Genomic DNA, 17,122 nt, shown 5'->3' on the forward strand with positions numbered 1-17,122 from the left:
ATATGGATTTTTTTTCCTTATGCCAACATGGCTGGCCTTTGTTTTTTTGCACAACTATTAAAGCTGCAAAAGCTCCTATTCTTTTATTCTCCCAGCGGGGAGAATAACGCAACTTTCTAGATCAGAATTTCTGGGAGCGACAATGATTGCACACTCCCTCATGCAACCGTGCCCACGAGTCACAGATCTGCTCGGCCTGATTTTCATAACCGGCTTCCACTCCGCTCTCGCCTGCAGCAGAACCCTTTAAACCCAAGAGAGGCACTTCTGGCAGGGCTTGTTGCTCATTGGCAGGCTGCTGCCTTGCCCCTCTCCGTCATTGGACGAAGAGCTGGAGGCAGGAGGCTTTCTGTGAGTGACAGCCAGCCGGAGCAATCGAACGGCGCGCTGATCCGAAACCAACCTCCCGAAATAGAACGTGTCGGAGCCAATGAGGGGCGGCGATGAGCTGTCGGGGCTTTAACTAGCGGAGGGGTCAGCTGAGCAGCCCCTGGAACTCGTGGCTCTGAGTCGCTGGAGCAGCGGTCGGGGGAGACGGTCGGGGCGCGCGGTGCTCGAGCCAGAGAAAGCTTTGCCCGTAAGTCTGTATGTGGTCAACCCCGAGAAAGCGTTGCCGTGTCCGTCCACCCCGCCAGCCGACTTCCGGGAGTCTTTTTGGCTTTAGGGCTTTTGCACCTCAGCGCCTTGGCTGGATCGGGGCCGGGGTTGCAGGTGGCTAATCCAGACCGAGCCAAGGGAGGTCGCGGGACGGGGCGCCCTGAAGAAGGGTAGCGGGGATGTGGAGCGAGCTCTTCCTGCGAGTAGAGCTTTCCACGGGCCTTCCTGTGGGGAGTGGACCAGGCTGCCTCCTGGGCACTGTTAGCCCGGAGTAAGCCGAGTTGGCTTGCTTCTGAAGGGATATGGATAGGGTTGTGCTGTAACGCTTCCTCTTTACGACGGGGCGGGGGAGGGGGAAGGATGCGGTCAGCTGCGGTGTCAACATAAAAGCGCCCTTCCCTCTCTTCTGTGCAAGCATAGCTCGAAAAGGATGTCTGGGGCAGCCAACGCTTATTGCTGAAAGTACAAGCTCTGCAATGAATTGTTTTATCTCCCGAGGAAGCAGAAAGTGTATTCCAGGCTGTTGTGGCTTCTAAAAGCCTATTTAACTATAGCAAATGTATGTGTATGTTACACTATCCAGGATTCCCTGGGGTATCTGGGAACACTGAAAAGATATGCTGCAATTATTGTTGTTGTTGTCTACATTTATATCCTGCCTTTTCCTCCCAAGGTGCATGTATGATTCCCTCCTCCTGTTCATTTTATCCTCACAACACCCCTGTGGGTTAGGTTAGGGTTAGGGTCAGCAACTGGCCCACAGTCACCTGGTGAGCTTCATGGCAGAGTGGGGGACTAGAACCTGGATCTCTCAAGTCCCAGTCCTACACTCTAACCACTATACCACACTAGCTCTCAGTGATTCTACAGCATAGCTGCTGCAATCCTGTGACAACTATAACCGCTAGCTACAGTTTTTCTGCATGTTAATTTTGTTCTTAAAAATTGTGATTGCTTGTAATTTGACTTCCCACTGTGTACATGCAGTTTACCTAAGTGTAGGATTTTGTTACAATCTACACATGTGTGTAACCTACATGTTACTTCTCACAGAAGTGCCATCCCCATAGGGAATGAATTGTATGAAACAGCTCTCTGAGTGACATAATTATGGAAATAGGGTTGTATGGCAGGAAAATTCAGACTCTAAGGCCTGATATTATCATCAGTATTCATAAGTAGATTGAAACTAAACATGTCTAAAGTCCCTTTGTTATGACGTGGGTCTCTTTATAAGGAGGAAGCAGATAATTACAGTGCCATCCTATGCCTGTCTACTCAGAGAAGTAAGCCCCATTAAGTTCAGTGGGGCTTATTCCCAATGTCTATAGAATTGCAGCCTTAAGAATCTGTCTGGCACCTTAATCCTAAAATTATAAATTTCAGTGAAACCATTAAGCATATTTTAGAACTGTACATTTGCAACTGACTCTTCAAATTTTGCATTGGTCTAACGTGGCACATAATTAACAAAATGCTTTTTTGTATTGTAGTGACTTCTAAGTAGCTTGCACTGGTGTGTAGGGGCAAAGTAGCTGCCCACAATTCCAGATGGGTGCATAACAAGAAGCACTGGTGAAAGTGTACAGGTCTGAAAGTTTAGCCGAGTTATGGAAGAACACCATCAGAACAGTGTATCTCCTCAGATGTTTTTAAAAAGAAAGGTGCTACACTTTGTATTTTCTTTGGAGCCCTACCATTTATAGGAGCAGGCTGCAGTAGCTCAGTGGTGAGAGAAGGCACTCTGCACATGTTCAGAGGTACTTCTTAAATTCATACCTGTGTCTTCTAAAAAGTGGCATGGTGAAAGATGAGAAAGTGTGATACTGAAAGAGAACAGTGGGAGAACGGCAAGACCAATATTATCTGCATGTTTTTCTTTTTCTTGTTGCACCAGTGGTAAGAAGTGTGGGAAGTAGTGGAGGCTGGTGGCTCCGATGTCATGGGGTGGTGATCCACTCTGAGTTTCAGTCAGCACTCTAAAGCACCTTGGATAGCTCCTTTAGAGTTGTGTCTGAAACCTGGCATGGATTCACTGCCCCACTGACATCGAAGCCGGCAGCCTCTGCTGGTGGGAAGCATTCCTCAAAAAGGCCTGTGATAGCCCTGCATGGAGAGTTGAAAGGTGGCATGCACAACCACACATTCCACACTTGTTTTGCCATTAATCCTGTTTGCCATGCGGATAAGTGGGCGCTACTGCAGATGGGAGTGACTGGACTTAAAGGACTGAATTGCTGCATAAAGGCACAATCCTATGCATGTTTAGACAAAAGAAATCCTACAAAAGTTTTTTTCTGTCTAAACATGCATCGGGATTGCACTCTAAGGGGATCAGATTGTGTCTATTTCCAAAAGAAATAAATTCTAAGCATGTATGCACTACTGCCACAAATCTTAACGCATGTTCAAGACCGGGTTGAACTGAACCGAAGCTCGGCATCAGTACAAGCTACACAGGAGTATCTCAGTCCCCTTGCTGATTGCTGCTAATCCAAACAGGGATGCCTAATCAGCCAATGTAGCACAACATACACCTGAGCTCTAATTAGCATGTCTTCAACAGATGAGTCTTTCCCCTAGTTTCTAAAGCTGAAGGCAGACAGTCATTTCTTCAGATTGCTGAAAGCAGTTTGGAAGAGAGATCAGTGGCCAAGGTATGTACACTTGCCACTTTCATCTCTGGTGGACAGGTTTTTCGGGGTTTGGAAAATCCACAGGAACTATTTGACAGCCACTTCCAGTTCTCTTAAAATTACCCTGACTCCCAACCTAATACCAGTTCATGTAAAGCTACCCTGAGTCTAGCCTAAACAATCCTATGCATGTTTATTCAAAAGTACAACTGTCTTCAGTTGGGCTTGCTCCCAGGTAAAATGCATAGGATTACACCCCTTAATCTTGGGTGTTCAGGCTGTAGTCTTATCCCACTTACCTTAGCACAAAGCCTGGTATGCATAGCGGGATTCACTTCCAAGTACATGTGTATAGGATGGCACTTTGAGGAGCTGTCTTTTCACTTTCAGGATTGACACTTTGACATTTAATTCATGCTCATTCACAACCTGTGTATCAATTTGATTTTTTAAGAAATATTTCATTTCAAGCTTGAAAGGGTTCTTAGTTTAGAAAGGCACACTGGGGTTAAAAACGAAAGCAACTTTTCACTGCAGAGAAAGGCAGTGGTTAATCCTTGCAGATACAATTTTTATAGACAAGCTGGATTTGGTTGTTTCTGTTCCGTTTACTCTGAAGTACCTCTTTGCTTTGCTATAATGACCTTTTGTTTATGGATGAAAGAACACCTTTGTTCTCGTCAGATAAATGTTTTTATTGGTATCCTGTCTCCAGCGGCTCTGTCTGCCATAGGAACATAGGATACTGCTTTATACTGAGTCAAGAACTTGGTCCATCTAGCCCAGTATTGACAACACTGACTGGCAGCGGCTCTCCAGGGTTTCAAGTAGGATTCTTTCCTAACCCTATCTAGAGACACTGGGGATTGAACCTGGGGCCTTTTGCACACAAAGTAGGTGCTCTACCACTTGGCTACAGCTGCTGTCCCTGCATTCAAGCTGGCGTGCGCAGACCTCAAGCTGGTAGGGTCTCCTTTTAACGAGAACCCCAAGGTTCCGCAGCTATAGCAGAGGTGGGTAATTTGAGGCCCTCCAGATGTTTTTGGTCTACAACTGCCATCATTTTATTTCATTTATTACATTTCTGTTATCGCCCAATGCTAGAGTAACCATATGGAAAAGAGGACAGGGCTCCTGTATCTTTAACGGTTATATAGAAAAGGGAATTTCAGCTGGTGTCATTTGTATGCATGCAGCACCTGCTGAGAATCCCTCTTCATAACAACAGTTAAAGGTGCAGGAGCTCTGCCCTCTTTTATATCTGGTCACTCTAGCTGAAGAGGGCAGGGCTCCTGCAACATTAACTGTTGTTATGAAGAGGGATTCTCACCAGGTGCTGCATGCATACAAATGACACCAGCTGTTAAAGATACAGGAGCCTTGTCCTCCTTTTCATATGGTCACTTTACCCAATACCAAACTTTCTGTGGGGTTTGCGAAAACTACAAACCTTAAAGAAAATACTGTACATAATATAAAAACTATTGACATGCTAGTATATAAGTAGACAGTGCACACGTTCATACACACACATACACCCCAAGTGATGGGAGTGGAGCTAAATGTAAAAATGGTGTTCATGGGCAAAGCCATTTCCCTTCTGCATCCCATGAGCAATACAACTGGGATAATCTGGATATAAAAATACAACTCTGCATCTCACTTGCTTCAGATCAGGGATTCTTGTACAAAACTCGAAAATGGCTGGCAGAAATGCATAAAGATCTGGCCAAAGGCAACCAATTAAAACTCTGAGGAACACTGAGGCTTAGAGATGTGATTAGAACAAGGCCAGCCACAGCAGCAGTTTCTTTTCTTTTTTTAAAAAAAAACAAAAACTTGTTTGTGTTAAACTGTTGAAAGTCAGAAAGCCTGGCCTAATCTATTGCAATTCATCCTGAGATCTATCTTCTACCCATCCCTGCCTTTAAAACAGGGGTGCAGATATATGGAAACAAGATAATGGGAAACAAAATTAATTATTTCGGCCTCCCCCAAGTTGATTCCTTCCAGATATTTTTGTCTACAATTTCCAGGATTCCTGACCATTGGCCATACTGGCAGTGGCTTGAAGTCCAAACTATCTGGAGGGCACTGGGTTGGGGAGGGCTGCTGTAGCTTATAATAAATCAAGTTAACAAGCAGAGCTTGGAATAGAATCCAGGTCTCCTTGGAGGCCTTGTTCAAAGTAATAATTAGGCTGAACAAAATCTGTGGCAAAGAAAGAGCTATAAGGGCTTTTCAACCTACAACTCCTTTGCTGGGGGAACTGTATTGGCTACCTATTCACTACTGGGCCAGGTTTAAGGTTTCTTTACTAGTGTATAAAGCCCTAAACAACTTGGGACCAGGGTACCTGAGAGAGCACCTTTTCCCTTTCAAGACTATTATCAAATGAGGCATTCCTGGTAGTTCCACATGGACCCACGGCCCAGTTGGAATTCACCCGAGTAGAACCTTCAGTGTAGCAGCTCCCTCTCTATGGACCATCCCATGCACCATGGTCTTGACTGAATTGCAGGAGAGTAGGGAAAACAATCATGCATAGTTCCACCTATGCAGGAGTTGATGGATGTTTAGTTTGGCAGGTATTTTTTCAGCACTGCCTGAAGATTGAACCTGGAACCTTCTGCATGCCAACCGGTACCCTGACACTGAGCATCAGAAAAAGCAGGCTGAGTGGCTGTACAGTTCAGCATACCCTCCAGTATGTGTGATGAGCGAAATGTTTCAGAGTTGACAATACTGGATTAGATGGACCAGTGATCTGACTTCAGTACAAAGCAGCTTCTGTTGTTAAGAGCATGAGAAGAGCCGTGCTAGATCAGACCAAGGGTCCATCTAGTCCAGCGTTCTGTTCACACAGTTGCCGAACAGCTGTCGACCAGAGGTCCACAAGCAGGACATGGTGCAACAGCACCCTCCCACCCATGTTCCCCAGCAACTGCCTCTGATACCAGAGGTAGCACAGAGGCATCAGGACTAGTAGCCATTGATAGCCTTCTTCTCCAGGAATTTATCCAACCCCCCTTTAAAGCCATTCAAATTGGTGGCCATCGCCACATCTTGTATTCCTGTGCCACATTGCATCTCTCCGATATTTACCAGTCTAATAGCCCACTCGTGTGATATTCTGCAGCTGTAGCCACTAGGATTTCGCATATGGTTTTTCAGATGCAGCTGTGGGATGGGAAAATGGGTGGTGTTTGTGTGGAGGGGGGGGATAGAGGTGGAAAGGAGTGAGGCAGTTGGTAGGTGGCTGCAGCAGAAATGGAAAAAAAACAGGCATTAGATGGCAGGAGCCAGCCCTTGCCTCTTGCACTGGGTCCAGGAGACAGGAAGATATGAGGGGAGGAAGTGTTCCCCTTCCTTGTTGATTTCAACGCCTTTTGCTATTCAGACCCGAATCTAACAGGTGGAAGTTGCAAGTGCTTCTAAAGATCGGTAGCTGAGAGACTGATGGATTGGCTAAGGAATTTCGAAGGCAAAGGCTTAAACAGAATACAGGAGAGCCAGTCAGCCAAGGGCTGTTCAGGGTCTGGAAATACGTGTTAAGCAAAGTCTGTTTGGATAGGCAGCAGCTGCAAGGGAAGGCCAGGAACAAGGTTAGGGTACCAGGGAGCTGGGCCAACAAAGGATGTTGCCATAGCAACTGATGCTTCATACCTGTCTGTGTAGTGCAGCAGCTCAGCCATGTGCTCTGTGGCTTTGTCCAAAGGCAAATGAAGTGGTTGTTCATGCTCTGTGTTGTTAATAGTGAAGCCTTGAAACCAGGGAAGTGTTTTGCCTCTTCTCAGGTAGTTCCCAATTGGAATTTGTGACACTGCTTCACGAATGCTTCAGGCTCTGGTGGATTCCTGATCTAGGGCAGCAAGGATACAGGATCCTGGTTCTGCTTAGGCAGCCATGATAGGATTCAGCCGTAGCTAGAACTGGGGTCTCCAGTGCCGCACCAATGTTCTCGTTTCTTGGCACCTGTCAGGCTCCTGACCTTCCTAATTTAAATTTTATTCATTACAATTTTTAAATGAATTTTCTTTTTTCTTTTTACTGGGACGCAAAACTAAGTGCTGCCCTCCGACAGCATCTACGTTTAGGTTCCCAAGGTCATTTTTTTTCTTTTCGAGTTCCGCCCCCGCCTTGTACCTAGGTCCTCAGGCAAAGGGCTTTTCTTTTAGCCTTGCCAGTTTGCCTTCTGTGAAATGACTGTTTTGAGACTGGCCATGCCCATCATGGAAGCCATTTTGTGAGAGGGCCCATGACACTCTCTCAAGATTCCAAATGTGCCCACCAGCCAAAAAGGTTGAGGGCCCTTGTGCTAGAACTTCCTATGGAGATCTCTGCCCACTGAAAACCTTAATTTGGCATTGCTTCTCCTGTCTCTGTCATTGTTTGACTTTTTCTTGCTGTTCACTGAAGGGTTTTTGTGCTTTAATATAGCTTTGCAAGTTTCTCTGGGAAGAAGGAAACATGATCACCTTCATGAATAATTCAGACAGCGAAGAGGAACCCTGCAATGAGAGAACATCCCTGATGTCGTCCGGGAGTCCCCTTCTACCTGCCTACCATGATGGTGTGCCAGCATCCGAAACGGCAGAAACTCACACACACAAGGTAGGTGGAATCAGCTTCTGGGAAGAAGAGGCTGTTTGATATCGTGCTGGTCCTGTTCGTTGTGTGGGATCCATCTGCGAGTGCTTTCCTGAGTTTGCTCCTTTGTATCTCTCTTTGAAGTGCTAAAATGTATGACTCCAGGTGGAGGTGGTGTTCCTGTTGATGCTCAAAGACTGTAGGATAGGGGCAGACAGTGTGTGGACAGTGGGCTTTGTCTGGCACAATAATGCCCCCCCCTCCAGAATGATTAATTTGTTGGGTGGGTCATCTCATGGCAGGGCTGTACAGACAGAGGAAATAATCTTACTGATAAAAATTTATCTGGAACCTAGGAAGCTGCTTTATATTGAGTCAGACCGTTGGTACATCTAGCCCAGTAATGTCAACACTGACTGGCAGCAGCTCTCAGGGTTTCAGGCAGAGTTCTTTCCTGAAGCCAGGGATTGAGCCGAGTGTCTTCTTCATGCCAAGCATGTGCTCTATCACACTGAGCTACAGCCCACTTGATACATTGGCTACTTTTTGGGTTACCAGGTAGTAAACCGTGTAACAGGGTTGGGCAGCCTATGGCCCACAGCCTAATTTCAAAAGCTTCCTACATGCGATCAGCTCAGACCTCTGGCCAGAGCAGTCTGCCCTTTCGAGGGTATCCCACAAGGCAGGAAGTGTGGAGGTGGGTGGTGGGGAGGTAACAGGTGGCAGAAGGAGAAAAGGGGTAACCTATCTGCTTTTGGCACAGGCCTGCTCTTGACATCCATCCCTGCCATAGAACGAACCGATACGTTTCATGGTACAAATGAACCTGGAGAAGTTTGTGGCTCAGCAGCTGAACTAGAGCATTTGTGTTGTTACGAGAAGCCATGTTGTAACTTTGATACTAAGCCAATGGGAAGGAGGATGGGGAAAGAAGCAAGCATTTTTTACCTTAAAGCAAACCAGTGGCTTAAGTATGTTGTACATTTTTTTATCAGTGGCTAGACCAACTGGGGAGAAGATCCTGGGCGGGCGGCCTCCTCCTCCTGCACCGAAAACGAGCCACTGGCACCCCTGTGACCATACAGCTCTTCTATTACTGCTGCTCTTACCTGCCTCCTCCTTGCTTTCCCACCTCCCCTTCTGTCTCTTTCCCAACTTCTAGCTGTCTAGTTTTGGCACTGGGATATGGAGGCGGCTTGGGTGGGCAGCTGGTAGTCCAGGCAGTAACTCCTGGAAGGGGCAGATTTGGCCTGGACCTGCCAGCTGCTAACCCCTCTGGGTGTGTTCTCATTGTAGAAAAGGCAGACTGGCAGCAGCAGCAGCTCGAACAAAATTCCTGATGGAAACGTGTCTGACTCGGAAAGAGCGCTGCCGGGACCCGTTGTCCTGGATAACGAGGAGGAAGAACTGACCTTAAAATATGGAGCGAAGCACGTGATCATGCTGTTTGTGCCTGTGACGCTGTGCATGATTGTGGTGGTGGCAACCATAAAATCGGTGCGTTTCTACACGGAGAAGAATGGACAGCTGTAAGTAACGCCCGCCTAACCCTGGTGTGCGCTACATTGGATGAATGATCCAATTGAGCGCCCTTTAACTTAGGGCTGCATCCAGACTCTTCCTTTGCAATTCACCTAGGATCCCTTGTTGTCCCAGTGCTAATCTCTATGCTGGGGGCATTGAACCGTTTCACCCTGAGGGCCAAATTCAATTGCGGAGAAGCTCTTGGGAGCTGCAGTCCAGTAGTGGGCGGGGCCAAAGGCAAAAATGGTGGGGCCAGAAATGCCAGCCTATTTTATCCTAAATCTCTTATTCTCAGCAATTAAGCCTCAGGAAAGGGATTTCAAGCTTTTAGAATGCGAAAAGCCTGCGCCAAAGCCAGGAAACCACCAAATGATTGGCAGTTCAGGAAAGGTGTGGGGCCAGGGGAAGGGGCGTGGCCATCTGGAGAAGCTTGGAGGTGCATGGAGGGCTATACGTGGGAGTGGGAATCCATTCAATATTGGATTTATCCGTTTATCCTGGAGTCATCTCTAGGCCATCCCTGTGTATCCAAATGATGCACAGGGGATCCCGGGGTCAACTGGGGATGACCAGAGACTTTCCCCGGGATAATTGAAACAATGGATTTCCTGGTTTTCCCATGGTCCTGGGAGAACCCCGAGGGCCGCGGCCGGTGTGGCCAGTGCTCCCAGGTCCTCCCTTCGAGTAGTGGGGCTCTTTAAAAGGGCACGGAGCTGCACAGGGTGACTCCGTGCCCACTGGGGGGAGGAGCAAATTCACCATCCCCAGGATGGCTGCTGGCACTTTGGTTTTAAGTTTGTTTAAAAAAAACCTTCAGAGGATCAGGGCTGTGTAATTGCATGACCAGCTCCTCCTTCCAGAAAAACCCATGCGCCACGCTGGATGTTCCTCTTTCCTTCCGGGACATCACGCAGGCATATGGACACTGGGGGAGGATCATGGAAGCCAGAAAGCCTGAGTTCCTCCCCCCCACCCCCCGAGACCTAGAAAGCCCGTAGGTGTAGACATACCAAGTGTCTGTCCACCAATGGAACGGACACTGCTGATGGAATTTCGCCCATTATTCACTGTTTATTGCCACCTGGGGCAGGTCACCTCACCTACCTAATGGTAGGGTTAGCTCAAAGTCTAGAAAACACCAATCATTTCTGTTATCTCCTAGTTTGGGTTGGGGTTGTATACTGGGTTCAGTATCATTGCTCTTCCACCACACAACTTGGGAAGTATAATTTGTCTCTATGGCCAGTGTGCCAGTGCAACCTGCCTTTATGTAGAGGTGTTCTGGTTTTCTTGCAGGATTTATACCCCTTTTAGTGAAGATACACCCTATGTGGGCCAGCGTCTCCTGAGCTCTGTGTTGAACACCATCATCATGATCAGTGTCATAGTAGTGATGACAATCTTCTTGGTTTTGTTATACAAATACCGTTGCTACAAGGTAAGGCTGATTAATAGATTGACTAGGACTTTCAAATGTTGAATGATTTTTTAATTTAATTTTTAATTAACATGAAAATTAAGTAAATTTTAATTAACATGAAAATTAAGTAAATTTTAATTAACATGAAAATTAAGTAGGCATGTCTTCACTCGATGATGTTCAGCAACTCTTTCAGCGTGAATACAGACATAATATCTTGGCAGTCTTTACAATGGATCATCACAACTTGCCTTGTATGCTTTCAGGCTAAATGGTGATTTATTCTCATACTGCAGATGGTTAGTTTTATACATTTATATTTCACAAAACTTCACCCAAGAGCAATTAGCAAACTATTACAGAACTGTTCTAGGGTGGGAAGTGTGTTGGTGAAGTCACAGGCAGTAGCCATTAAAGGCCCTGCACCTGGAGTCATTGCCAGTGGCTTAAATCCTGGATCTGTCTTTGAGAGCCTTCATTTCTGTTGGTCAGAATGAAGGTTTTTCTAATCATAATTGTTATGTCGGGAGTATGGATTTTGGGGTAGGGGTGGGCACAGCTGGCTTTTTGAAGGCTTTTTGAAGTCTCCAGTTCTGATGGGAAAAAAATGAGTGATAACTTGGTATTCAGAGTAAAGAAGGGAGATTACCAAATTTTGAGGCTGGTGGCATTCCCCCTAAAGGATCAGGTTTGTAGTTTGTGGGTGCTCTTGGAACTAGCATTGTCACTAGAGGTACAGGTGCACTTGGTGGCACAGAACACAGGTGGACTTGGTGGCACAGAGCGCCTTTTATTGATTGATTGACCGATGTCCTTATCTGGGCAGAGATAGCCTAGTTACAGTTATCTATGCTCTGGTAACTTTTCATCTGGATAAGTGCAATATGTTATACATGGGGCTGCCTTTGAAAATGGTCCAAAATAAGGCAGCGAGATTGGCCCATCCCCATCAACAATGTGATCGTATTATGCCTGTACTTTTTCGTCTGCATTGGCTGTCAGTCCATTTCTGGGCTCGATTCAAGCTGCTGGTATTAACATTCAAAGCCCTAAGCAGCTTGGGGCCAGGATACCTGAAGGATCGTCTCCTCCCATATATACTTACATGGACCCTAGGATCGTCTTCAGCGGTCCCTTTCCAAAGGAAGTGAGGTGGGTGGTTACTAAAAGAGGGCCTTTTCTGTTGTGGCACCCCAGTCATGGAATGATCTTCCTAGAGAGGCTCACCTGGCACCTATGTTATGCTCTTTTTGGTGCCAGGTGAAGACCTTCTTATTTTTCCAGGCATTTTAGTCTTTCAGTTTCTGTTCTTTTAAACCTGTTACTGTATTTCAAATCTTTATCCTGTTGCTAGTTTTTTTTTTTATTATTTTATACTATAGTTTTAAACATTTATATTGAATTTTAGTGTGTTGTATTTTATGGTTTTAATTGTTGTGTTCTACCTGGAGAGCTTTGGCTATTGGATGGTATAGAAATGTAATAAAGATATAAAAATTATATTCCATAACTTAGGATGCATAGCTTCAAGCTACCCAGCAAGACTTGGTGCAATTGCATCAAGAGGTAGGAATATGTAGTTCAAGAGCATCTGGAGGGCCACAAGTCCCATCATCCCTTACTAATAGCTAGGCTAGCTGGGGCTGATGGAAACTGGAGTCCAAGTTCATCTGGAGGGCCAGGCATTTACTTGGACTTGGACAGGTTTTTGACCAAGTCCCTAATCAAAGACTCCTGAGCCAACTTAGCCATCATGGAATAAGAGGAGAAGTTCTCTTATGGATCAGTAACTGGAGAAGAACAGAAAGTAGAGAGTAGGAATAAGTGATCAGGTCTCACTGCAAGGTTGTAAACAGTGGGATTGCTGTTAGGACCAGTGCTTTATAACTTGGTGGTTTAAAAAAGGGGATTGTGAGGAACTCCCCAAAAAAATCTCTCCAAACCAGGAGAATGGGCATCAAAATGGCAATTGCGATTCACTGTAAGCAAGTGTAAAGTGATGGAAGCTGGGGCAAAAATCCCCAGCTTCACATATAAACTGATGGGATCTGAGCTAGTGGTGACTGACCGAGAAAGAGATCTTGAGGTTGTGGTGGACAGCTTGATGAAAATATTGATCCAGTGGGCGGCTGTAGTGAAAAAGGCAAATTTGATGTTGGACATAATTAAGATAAAACTGTCAAAATCATAATTCCCTTATACAAATCTACGGCACAGCCACACTTGGAATACTGTGTACTGTTCTGGTCACCACACCTCAGAAAGGATATTGTAGAGTTGGAAAAATTGCAGAAACAGGGCAACTAAAATGATCAAGGGGCTGAAACATTTCCTCTTTGAGGAAAAAATTAGAACATCTGGGACTGTTTAGCTTAGGGAAAAAAGGCAAATAAGGGGAAACATCATAGACCTGTACAAAATTATATGGTACAGAGAAAGTGGATAGGAAGACATTTTTCTCCCACTTTTATAATGATAGAAACCGGGGTCATCCCATGAAGCTGATCGGTGGGAGTTTCAGGACAGATGAAAGGAAGGACTTCTTCACACTGTGCGTAATTAAACTATAGAATTTGCTGTCATAAGTTGAAGTGAGGGCCACCAATTTGGATGGCTTTAAAAGGGAATGAAACAAATTCATGGCGGATAAAGCTACTAATCGCAATGGCTCTGTGCTATCTGCAGTATTGGAGACAGTATGGCCCTTTCTACGCCTAAGGATTACCCCAGGAAAATGGAGGGATCATCCCTGCCTGCTCCCATGATCCCCTGTGTGTCATTTGGATGCACAGGGACGATCCCGGGATATAGGGCTCGTGTTAGATATGTCCTATGCCTCTGAACACCAATTACTGGGGAACATCTTATTATTATTATTATTATTATTATTATTATTATTTATTTATTTATATAGCACCATCAATGTACATGGTGCTGTACAGAGTAAAACAGTAAATAGCAAGACTCTGCCGCATAGGCTTACAATCTAATAAAATCATAGTAAAATAATAAGGAGGGGAAGAGAATGCAAACAGGTACAGGGTAGGGTAAGGAGGCACAGGGTAGGGTAAAACTAACAGTATTAAGTCTGCACAACATCAAGTTTTAAAAGCTTTAGGAAAAAGAAAAGTTTTTAGTTGAGCTGGTGCTACACTCATGTTCTGGTTGTGTGCTTCCCACAAGCAGTTGGTTTATTTATTTATTTATTTATTACATTTTTTATACCGCCCAATAGCCGAAGCTCTCTGGGCGGTTCACAAAAATTAAAACCATCGTAAAACAACTAACAGTCTAAAAACACAAATACAAAATGTGGTATGAAAAGCACAACCAGGATAAAACCACGCAGCAGAAATTGATATAAGATTAAAATTGATATAAGATTAAAATACAGAATTAGAACAGTAAAATTTAAATTTAAGTTAAAATTAAGTGTTAAAATACTGAGAGAATAAAAAAGTCTTCAGCTGGCAACGAAAGGAGTACAGTGTAGGCGCCAGGCGGACCTCTCTGGGGAGCTCATTCCACAGCCGGGGTGCCACAGTGGAGAAAGCCCTCCTCCTAGTAGCCACCTGCCTCGCTTCCTTTGGCAGGGGCTGATGGAGAAGGGCCCCTGTGGATAATCTTAAGGTCCGGGCAGATACATATGGGAGGAGGAGTTCCTTCAAATAACTTGGCCCCAAACCGAATGCTGTTTAAACAGAATGCTGGATGGATGGACCCTTGATCCAGCAGGGCTTTTTTAATGTTCCGCAGCCCTGTAATAAGGCGTACAGAGTGACTTTTGTTGACAGCAATAAAGTTAGATATTCAGGAAGGCAGCAGAATGCCGTTAGATATTCAGGAAGGCTGCAGAATAGCATAGACCTCTATGGCTCATTAGTTTTGTGGCTGTCTGCAATATTTTTAAAATTGCAAAGTTGGGGTAAAGAAGGAAGCTATTTCCATGGGTTTAGCCTGACATGAAGCTTTGTAGGAGTGCTTTCTCCCTACATATGTGCAAGAGTTAAATTTTTAACATTGAGTATTCGGACCAGATAAAGAGCACTTCATTCCACAATAAGTCAAGGCAATTAATTGCGTTGAAGCATGAAATTGGTATTCTTAAACAAGCCTGCGCAACTTGTATCCCATCAAGCCAAATGCAGCTTACTAGCCATATATGGTGGTCCGCAAGGGGGCTTGATTAGACTGCCTGTGCTTTCCATCTGCCTTGGAATTGCAAAAGAGAGAGAGAGAGAGCTAGCAGGCTACAGTACATGGTTGGTCATCATTGAGAATATATTCAGCAGTTCCCTGTGAATAGTGAGGATGAGTCAGAGAATGGCAGGTTTCAGTCTGACTTGCTTCAGCATTTGCACTGCTTTTTTAAAAAAGGGGAGAGTAGGGGTGTGTGTGGTTAATTAGTTGTTTTGCATGATCTACTGGAATGTTTTTCCCCCCAAATGAGCGAATTTTAATCAAGGAAAGGTAGCCGGTTGCTGTAACATTTAATGATGAAAGAAATAGATAGAAAGTACTTCTTGTAGCAAATGCAGCCCTTTGCAAAGCTTTGGATCTCAGTGGTCCTTGCAGGTTTCCTGATGGCTGTACAGTAAATTTGTATAATAAGGAGATTGAGATAGAAGGATAATCATTAAGTTAGCTGTTGATGGTGGGAGGAGGCTGAGAGCGTACCTGGGAATGACATCAGATTATAGGAACGGGGGACTAAGGCAGTCTGACAGATCACCTAGAAAGGCAAACGTCTTGAACATAAATTTCAAATGAGGAGTGATCAGGGGACAGATTATAATTTTATTATAATTTTAATTATTAATTAATAATTTTATGCAACAAACATGGCCCAAACAAGTCACACCAAAGTAAAATGCACAAAAAAAACCAAAGTCCTCATTGTAAAATAGTTGAGAGGGAGTTAAAACAGCAGAACAGACTGACTGACATAGCCCCACTTAAAATGCCTGGGCAAATAAAATTGTTTCAATCCAGTGCTGAAAAGACTGCAGAGTCGGCACCAGTCGCACTGCGGGGAGCCACCACAGAGAAGGCTCTCTCAGTGTTCCGTAACATATTTCCCCTAACCAGGATACCTGGAGAAGAGTCTCTCCTGAAAGTTGCAAGGCATGGCAAGGCTGATCTAAGGAAAGGCTCTCCTTCAGAGAGAAGGAAGAGCCCTGCTGGATCAGATCAAAGCCCTGTCATGTCCGGCTTTACGTTTGCACAGGGACCAACCAGATGCCCATGGGAAGCCCACAAGCAGGACATGAGAGCAATAGCTGCCTCCCACCTATGTTCCTCACTCAGCAACTGGCGTACGGAGGCATACTGCCCCTGGTATTGCAGGCAATATATAGCCATCAGGGTAAGTAGCCATTGATAGCCTTCTCCTCCATGAGTTTGTCTAACACCCTTTTTAAGCTATCCAAGTTGGTGGCCCTGGCAAGCTACAGTATATGGCTACAATATACAGAGAGACAGAGACTGACTACCACCTGGTTTATGCAAAACCGGTTTGTTCCATGACAGAAATACCAAACCTCACACGTTGATTTCAGCCCACATCCTGGGAAGCCAAAAACAAAGGTAAAATTAGCTGACCTTCCCCTTGCAAAGACGTTGATGCTTTTGGTGTTCTTCTGTCCTTTCGTTTTAAGTAATATTTTAATAATTGTTGAGGTGGGTTAGTTGGAAAGCCATTTTGAGTACTTTTGGGCAAAAAGATGGGCTCTAGAAAGAATATATACCACAGAGGTGGGCAACTTGTGGCCCTCTGGATGTTCTTGGACTACAAGTTCTATTATCCTTCACCATTGCCCGTGCTGACTAGGGCTGATGGGAGTTGGCGTCCAACATTGGGAGAACCAGTCTGATGCACTGGCTCTCCACACTTGTAAACATTCCAGAAAGCGAGTCAGAGGTAAAATATGGCCATCCCATCATGTTCAGTGTCCTCTCTGTCTTTCACCTTCTGAGTGAAGGTGTTTTGAAGCCTGGTGCTTGATAGGCGCATCTTCCATTGCTCTTGCCATTAACCATAGCGACGCTGAAAGTGTGGTGGCAATGAAGCCCTGTGAAAGCCTTCCGCTACCTTCCAACTGTTTTGGACTAGAACTCCCATCGGCCACAGCCAGCATGGACAGTTGTGGGCGATGGGACTTTTCGTATGAGCCATCAGAAGGGTGCCAGGTTGCAGAAGGCTGCCCTGCAGTATTGGAAAGGGAAGGCCATCAAACATCAAGGGGTCATAGAGAGGCCTGAAGGAGGGTCGAGCCAAAGCCCATCATTGCTGACGTATTTCATGGGCCCAGCAGCCACTTCGCCAAATGTCACTGCCGTTGTCTTCTTCTGCTCG

The 17,122-nt window shown here is 45.3% G+C and overlaps 1 protein-coding gene across 1 annotated transcript in view; it reads left to right on the top strand.

Moving 5' to 3' along the window:
* Nucleotides 1–447: 447 nt before the first annotated feature.
* PSEN2 (presenilin 2) overlaps nucleotides 448–17,122 on the top strand; it is a 31,307-nt gene continuing 14,632 nt past the window's right edge. Inside the window, exons 1-4 of the mRNA XM_063124137.1 lie at nucleotides 448–577; nucleotides 7,674–7,847; nucleotides 9,120–9,352; nucleotides 10,644–10,785. Of these exons, the coding sequence (XP_062980207.1) occupies nucleotides 7,704–7,847; nucleotides 9,120–9,352; nucleotides 10,644–10,785 (519 nt within the window). The 5' untranslated portion in view covers nucleotides 448–577; nucleotides 7,674–7,703. The remainder of the gene's footprint in view (nucleotides 578–7,673; nucleotides 7,848–9,119; nucleotides 9,353–10,643; nucleotides 10,786–17,122) is intronic.

The sequence above is a fragment of the Elgaria multicarinata genome, chromosome 4 (genome assembly GCF_023053635.1).
Source record: "Elgaria multicarinata webbii isolate HBS135686 ecotype San Diego chromosome 4, rElgMul1.1.pri, whole genome shotgun sequence".
Lineage (NCBI taxonomy): Eukaryota > Metazoa > Chordata > Lepidosauria > Squamata > Anguidae > Elgaria > Elgaria multicarinata.